Source organism: Dipodomys spectabilis, unplaced genomic scaffold (genome assembly GCF_019054845.1).
Source record: "Dipodomys spectabilis isolate Male_0828 unplaced genomic scaffold, ASM1905484v1 ptg000002l, whole genome shotgun sequence".
Classification (NCBI taxonomy): Eukaryota; Metazoa; Chordata; class Mammalia; order Rodentia; family Heteromyidae; genus Dipodomys; species Dipodomys spectabilis.
The window spans coordinates 4,849,349-4,857,599 of NW_024870679.1; the positions used below are offsets into that span (position 1 = coordinate 4,849,349).

Genomic DNA, 8,251 nt, shown 5'->3' on the forward strand with positions numbered 1-8,251 from the left:
AGGCAGGGAGAGCTATGGTGAGTTATGGTTTCAGAGTCTGGGGGCCGTGAGCTCTTAGCTCTACCACCTGCTAACTGAATGTTTCAGGATCGCTCCAAGCCTCTAATTTCTCAGTCATTAAATGAATCCATTTACTTTGTAGGGCTAGCATGGAAAGTAATTAACTCAGTATCAAGCACATGGTAATTACTCAATAAAGAACAGATCAAGATGTGATACAGAATCTGCTTGGTTAAATGGCAAAAAAAAAATTCAATACATAACCTACAAATTAAGAAAAGCAAGGGAAGAGGAGGGATGGAAGGGGGGAGATGGGGAGAATGTTGATTGATCAAGATGCACTGCATTTAGGACCTGCTTTGCTGAATGCAGATTCTTTTGTACAATTACTTAAAATAATAACATACTTTTAAAAAGATAACAAAGCTAATAAAACAAAAAAATTGTGATGACTATTATCATTATTATAGGTAGAGAACTCCCTATTCAGTGATCTTTAAAGGGTATTTTCTTGGTTCCCTTGGGATACACTTTATCCTTGCGTTGCATTTTGGACATGATTTTGGAATCGGAGTTGTTTATTATAACGCTTATCTCACATGCTTGAGTATTGAATTAGCCTTTAAAAATATGTGTATGTATATATTTCTAGCCATGGTGGAAGAAACTGAGCAGTTGAGCATGATGGGCCTCTTTCGCCGAATCATTTCCAAAGAAGGCGTGCCAGGGCTCTATAGGGGCATTACCCCAAACTTCATGAAGGTCCTTCCTGCCGTAGGCATCAGTTACGTGGTGTATGAAAACATGAAGCAGACGTTAGGCGTCACCCAGAAATGACAAGTTGAAATTTCTGCTTTGGCACGATGAGTGGAAACTTCCACATTCTCTGCACTGACTTCGAGAACTGCAGCAAGACCAGGATCAAAGCAGCTGCGTATTATTTTCTTTTGTACAAAAGGGAAGTGTCTTATTAGCGATCATTTCAAAGCAGTTGGGCTCAATTTTATATACTCAGCAATTTTTTAAATCATAGTTTTATATATACGTTTTGGAAAAAACCCATAAAACTGCACTTTTCCGATGAGTCCTTCTATAGATTAGTGCCTGGAAGTATAAACCTAAAAATGTACTCGTGTAAACTGTATTTGTTTTTGTGTGGTAGAATTACCATTCACTGATCTCTATATTCTGGTTGGTTCAAATTTATGCCAATTCTTTGATATACAAATGTCTTTTTTAAAGATTAGCGCAATGATCAGAAAATCTTGAGAGTGAACTTATTTTATACATTTTAAATGTCTTAATAGACTTCTTAAAATTTCCTGAGAACCACTAATTAAAAATCAGTGTATTTAAAATATACTTTATAACAGCTATGTAAGTATAGAGTTTATATTCTTGTCTTTCTATAAGCAGGGCAGGGACGGACACAAGGGCAAATTTATACAGAGCAACAATGAGATATTTATTTCAGTGTAGTCATTTTTCCTTTTTACTTCCATTGTTATTTGGTTCCTGGAGCTGAACACTGATGGCCTTATATTACTGTTAAATGATCAGCATGAGAAAACTTAAGTGTAAGATTCTGTTATTCTGCCATTGCTTGGAAACGTTTTGCTTGAAGCAAACCTCTTTTACTTGCACCTGTGTTGGAATTACATCCTTTCGTTAGTCCTTTGTTTCCTACTTTTTGAATCAGATTCTGTTTTAAGCAAGAAGGCTTCTTGGGACCATTTGTTGTCATCTGAACTTCCTCTCCTATTGACATGAAGTGTTGATCATGGGTGAATGGTACACTGATTTCTTCTTCCTTGCTGAATTGTTTCGAACCTTCCATTCTGGATTTGAGCAGCAGAAAGCTGAGAAAAGTACATATCAATAGTAATAATACTAGTCCTATACATTAAATACCTATATTTAAATTTGTAAATCATACATTATCCACATTTTCACTTGTCTCAAGTTTTAGGGACACAATAGAATCCTTAATTTATGATAGTGGTAGCATTCATAAGCCTTTTTTGTGATCAACTCTTTTTCTTTTCTAATTTGAGTGCTTAGAACTTAGGAAGGTATTTATTAATTGGAGTTGTTTTTTTAAAAAATTGGTTTGCAGACTCATTTGATTTTTTTTTATAGATGGCCAACATTTTCATGAAAATCTAGTCACATAATAGGCACTTGCTTCTTTTGAACCTACCTCTTTTTTATTTCAAAAGTGAAATAAACAGAAAAGATAGTTGTGTGAACCATATTCTATTATATGGTTTTGTCTAAGTAATACATTACTTATGCTCAATACATGTCTCAATACTTTTATACAAGATTTGATAAACCTGAGACTCTATCTTCAGGATTATTTGTAATTTTGGGGATAAAACACATAAAATGACAATATTAAAGTACATGATTAGTGCTTTCTTTTTTGTAACTCATAAAATTATGGAAAATAATAATTGTGCCAACATTGTTTTTTTAATTTCAAGCTGGTGAAAACTATGAAAACTATTTGCACTTCATTATGAACTGAAATTGTTCCTCATAGGTATGAATGTGATTTCACTGTGCCTCTTGTTATCTTTAAAAAAAAATCATCTTGTATCTTTTGGAAAGAGAAAAGCTTCAAGTTGAAGATAGCTTATTTCTTGCATGATAGCATATTTACTTCTCTTTTATATTAAAAATATTTGTTTGTAAAATGACTTGTTTCTTCATTGTGAGAGAAACTTACTAATCACACAAACGCAAGGTCCCACCATATCAACTAGGGTTGGCAGCCAGAAATCCAAGCATGGGACTTTCTCACCCCATCTTGGTGTGGAGTATATTTGTCTTGAAACTGTGAGAATTTACTGGTAAGTCAAATTTGTAAAAGAAATTATTTTTTTCTATGGTCAAGAGACCATAGAAGGGGCTGGGAAGGTGGCTCCGTGGTAGAGTGCTTGCCTTGCATGCCTGAGGCCCTGGGTTTGATTCCTCAGCACCATATAAGCAAAAAGAAAAAAGCCGGAAGTGGAGCTGTGGCTCAAGTGGTAGAGCGCTAGCCTTGAGCTGAAGAGCTGAGGGACAGCGCCCAGGCCCAGAGTTCAGGCCCCAAGACCAGACCCCCCCCCCCTCCCGCCCCCCCACCCAAAAAAAAGACCAAAGAAAAGGTCTTGGCGCAACTTCAGGACTTTTCACACCCTGTAGAGTGCTCTCAGCCCCTCTGATACTTGGAAAATGCTGCCAGATTTGTTTCTTGACTCTTAGTTTTGTCTTCCTGCCAAGAAAGTGGAGCTTCACCACGACATGGGTTGCGCTGATGTCATTTGTTCTTGGAGCTTCCCACGGAGTTGCATGTATAACCAACCGTGTGGCATGCTTTTCTTCTCCAGACACACATTTTGCCAGCCCTTCAGTCAGCAAGTTTTCGGAGAAAAGCACCCCAGAAGAGCAGCACTATTAGTGGTGAAGAATGGCCCTGTCCTTTGCTTCCATGTATGGGGATGGCTGGGGGGTGGCAGGATCATCTGAGGGGGAAGCTAGTGTGATCCTCTGCCACAGGACACAGCAGGGTTGAACGTGGTAAGCACCATCTTGGTGCTTACCCATTCCAGCACTCATTCACTCATGTGTTCTTTGAAGGAGTAGTTAGCAAGCACCTGCACCGGGCAGATAGGGAGCCTGGCTGCAGTGGCTGCAGGTGGAAACACATGGAGAAAGAGGCAAGGCGGAGGAGGTAGAGGGCTGATCAGGGAGGCCCATTAGCTGGACTCTCTCTCTCCCCTCCTTGCTGCCTTCCCCTCCCATCCTCCTCCTAACTTTCTCCTCTCCTCTGTCTTCCCCTCCCCTCTTTTATTTCCTCTCCACCCCTCTTCTCACTTTAGTTGTAATAACAGCAGTTCTTTAGTGATGGACCCTAAACAAGATTCCGACATCTCTCCTGTGAGAGTTCCATTTCTACATTTCTGGCAAGCACCATTTCCATCACAAGCAAGACAACTTCTGGAAGGTATCCCTCCCCTTCTCCGCAGCATGTAGATGGACCTCTCTTCCTCCAGGGAGAATTGTAAGTTTTCAAGAGAGTAGGAACTTAGAGGCTAAACAATCTAGGTATTTTCCTAAAAATTACAGAGACATTTAAGCTTATCACGTGGACAAGGCTATGGAGTTCACTTGCTTGTCTTGTTTGTGTTTTATTTGTCTTTATGCACATTTTTACAACCTTACTGGCAATCTTTTTTTTTTTTTTTTTGGTGCTGGTCCTGGGCTCGAACTTAGGGCCCAGGCCCTGTCCTGGAGCTTTTGTGCTCAAAGCTACACTTCTGGCTTTTTGGTGTTGAATTGGAGCTAAGAGTCTCATGGACTTTCCTATTTGGCCTCAAGGCTTCAGACCAAGATCCTCAGATCTCAGCCTCCTGGATACTCTAGCTGGGATTACAGGCACGAGCCTCTGGTTCCTGGAAATCCTTTATTATTATCTTTTTGTTAGTTGACTTTGGTTTGTTTTGAATCCACCTGTGCAAAGTCAGACAAGCATATAACAAATGAGTGTTTCCTATTTTGCTAATCCTGAAGTAGAGACCGGTCTACCTGGGTGTGTTGAAGTTTCCTAAGCTACCTTATAAACTTGGGTGGTCATAGATATCTAGATTCATTCCCTGGTCAACCACAGCTTCCAGTTCACACTCACCCTGTCCACCTGTCCTAGAGCAATTGGTCCAGCAGTCACTGCAGACATGCCTCCCTCAGCAGGTCTTTGCTGTCCCAGAGGACAACCCTACCTTGACCTCTGTGTACCAACTGGGTGCTCAAGGAATGATGTTTCCTATTTCCTTCAGAATCATATGAAGTCTGGCTAGAGTCTCCTCCACCTCCCGATGTTGAGCCAGTCTCTGGACACTCCTCAGTCACTGCCAAGGAGGCCTCGCTCCAGAGTGTGGTCCCTGGTTCGTTCACATGCCATGCTTCTCATGGGAATAGTTGGAATATCTGAGCTACACAGATGGTCTGGCTTTTCTGTTCCGGGCTGGTGACTAGTGAACTGGATCCTGCTGACCTTTGCCTCCTTCCCAACTTCTCAGCTCACATAGTTCCTCTAGGATCTGAAAAACACCGTCTGTTTCTCCATTGGAGCCGGGCACAGCTCTCAAGTCTGGCAGCTTGGGTGTTTAGAAGGCATGAGAGTCATGAAGTTCGTGATGGAGTGACTTCAGATGTGTGTGTGTGTGTGTGTGTGTGTGTGTGTGTGTGTGTGTGTTGGTACTGAGGTTTGAACTCAGAAACTGAGTGCTGTCCCTTAGCATTTTCATTCAAGGCTAGTGTTCTACCACTTGAGTCATAATCCCACTTCCAGCTTTTTGCTGGTTAGTTGCAGAAATGGGTCTCATGGACTTTTCTTGACCAGGCTGGCTTTGAACCATAAGCCTCCAATCTCAGCCTCCTGTGTAGGTAGGATTACAGGTAGGAGCCACCAGTGCCTGGCTTTGAGTTTTGTTGTTAAAAAAAAGATCACCCAAGTGCCAGTGGCTCATGCCTCTGTAATCCTACCTACTCAGGAGATTGAGATCTGAGATTTGTGGTTCAAAGCCAGCCTGGGCAGGAAACACCATGAAACACATCTCCAATAAACTTCCCAGAAGTCAGAAGTGGAGCTGTGGCTCAAGTGGTAGAGTAATCAAAGCTCAGGGATAGCATCTAGGCCCTGAGTTCAAACCCTAGGACCAGCACCAAAAAACAAAATCACCAAAGAAAAGAAATGCTAAAGACTTATTCCTTGTCTAAAAATAAGATCAAAGGTGCCTGTGGCTTACACCTGTAATTCTAAATCCTAGCTACTTCGGAGGCTGAGATCTACGGATTGCAGTTTGAAGCCTGTCTGGACAGAAAAGTCCATGAGACTCCTATCTCCAATAAACTACTTAGAAAAAGCCAGGAGTGGTACCGTAGCTCAAGTGGTAAAATACTAGCTAGCCTTGAGCAAAAAGAAGCTCAGGCCCAGAACTTGAGCCCTAGGATCAGAAAAACAGAGACAATAGAAAAGATTAAATATAAATAAATATTTAGGGTTTCTTTTTGGTGTTTGTTTGCTGGAACTACAAAGCATTAACACTCAATGCTTGCTAGACAGACACTTTGCAGCTGAGCCATGCCTTCAACCCTTGTTTTTCTTTTCCCAACACTTTTTCAAACTGGTTATTTTTCCTGGATTTGTGCCAGGACCATGACCCTCCTATGACCCTTCTTACCTTACCACCACACCCAAGTTCTTTTCATCCAGATGGAGTCTTGTGAACATTTTAGCCAAGGCTGGCATGGAATCACAATGCTCCCAATCTCAGCCTCCCCTTGTAGCTGAGATGACAAGTGTGAATTACTGTGCCCCTTCACAAAAGGGATCTTGTGAACTCTTGGCCTGGGCTAACCTTGACCTGAAGTCCTTCTGATCTCAGCCTCCTAAGTAGTTAAGATCACAGGGATGAGCCTCTGATGCCCACCCAGTTCCACAGGATTATCTTGCTGTGGGCTCTCAAATTGCCTCTTGTACACACCACTTGGAACTTTACAAAGGGAAGGGGTCAAACCACGCAGAGACTCATCAAAGAAAGAGAACTATAGACCCATTTCTTTGATGAACATTGATGCAAAACTTCTCAACAAAATTTTGGCCAATCGACTTCAACAATTCATCCAAAAAATTATACACCACGATCAAACAGGATTCATTTCAGGGATGCAAAGCTGGTTCAATATACGCAAATCAATTAATATTATTCATCACATCAACAGGAGCAAGGATAAGAACCACATGATTATCTCAATAGATGCAGAAAAAGCATTTGACAAGATCCAACACCCCCTTATGATGAAGGTTTTGGAAAAATTAGGAATCCATGGAACATTCCTCAATACAATAAAGGCTGTATATGACAAACCTACAGCCAGCATTATACTTAATGGTGAAAAACTAAAGCCATTTCCCCTTAACTCAGGAACAAGACAAGGATGTCCACTCTCTCCAGTGCTCTTCAATTTAGTATTAGAATGCCTAGCTACAGCAATAAGACAAGATGCAAACATAAAGGGGATCCAAATAGGGAAACAAGAAATAAAACTCTCCCTCTTTGCAGATGACATGATCTTGTATTTAAAGAATCCCATAGAATCCACTCCCAAATTACTCAAGCTGATTCAAAACTTTGGCAAAGTAGCAGGGTATAAAATTAACCCCCCAAAATCAATGGCTTTTCTGTATGCCAACAATGAGAAAAGTGTGGCTGAAATTAGGAAAGCAACTCCATTTGTAATAGCCCCACAAGAAATAAAATACCTCGGAATTAACCAAAGAAGTGAAGGACCTCTATGATGAAAACTTAAAAACTTGAAAAAGGAAATCAAAACAGAACTTAGAAAATGGCAAAACCTCCCATGCTCCTGGATTGGAAAGATTAACATCGTGAAAATGGCAATACTTCCCAAGGCTATCTACAAATTCAATGCGATACCTATCAAAATTCCAACCTCATTCTTCAAGGAAATAGAAGAGGCAATCCAAAAATTCATATGAAACAATAAAAGACCCCGAATAGCAAAAACGCTCCTCAACGGAAAGAACACTGCTGGAGGAATATCAATACCAAATTTCAAACTCTACTATAAAGCCATAGTAATCAAAACAGCTTGGTACTGGCATAAGAACAGACCTCAGGACCAATGGAATAGAATTGAAAACCCAGAAATGAACCTACAGACCTATAGCCATCTAATCTTCCATAAGGGAGCTAAAACAATAGAATGGAAGAAAGACAGCCTCTTCAGTAAATGGTGCTGGCAAAATTGGTTAACTACTTGTAGAAAACTAAAGCTAGATCCTTATATATCACCGTGCACCAGAATCAACTCCAAATGGATCAAAGACCTCGAAGTCAAAGCAGACACTCTGAAAACATTACAGGAGAAACTAGGTCTCCTTGGCTCAGGCCAAAATTTTCTGAATAGAGACCCGGAAACACAACAAATCAAAGAAAGGTTGGACAAATGGGATTGCATGAAGTTGCAGAGCTTCTGCATGGCAAAGGACATAGCTAGCAAGATCAATAGAAAGCCCACGGAATGGGAGACGATCTTCACTAGCCATACAACGGACAAGGGTCTCATATCTGAAATATACTTGGAACTTAAAAAATTAAATCCCCCAACAACAAATCCTCAAAGAAACAACTGCCCAATTAATTAATAAGTGGGCTAAAGACTTAAAGAGAAATTTCTCTGA

At 40.7% G+C, this 8,251-nt stretch overlaps 1 protein-coding gene across 1 annotated transcript in view; it reads left to right on the forward strand.

Annotated features, from left to right (window-relative positions):
* The window catches only part of LOC122108644 (calcium-binding mitochondrial carrier protein SCaMC-1), a 44,198-nt gene extending 41,499 nt beyond the window's left edge, over nt 1-2,699 (forward strand). Inside the window, exon 10 of the mRNA XM_042680649.1 lies at nt 653-2,699. Within this exon, the coding sequence (XP_042536583.1) occupies nt 653-837 (185 nt within the window). The 3' untranslated portion in view covers nt 838-2,699. The remainder of the gene's footprint in view (nt 1-652) is intronic.
* The last annotated feature ends 5,552 nt before the right edge of the window (nt 2,700-8,251 follow it).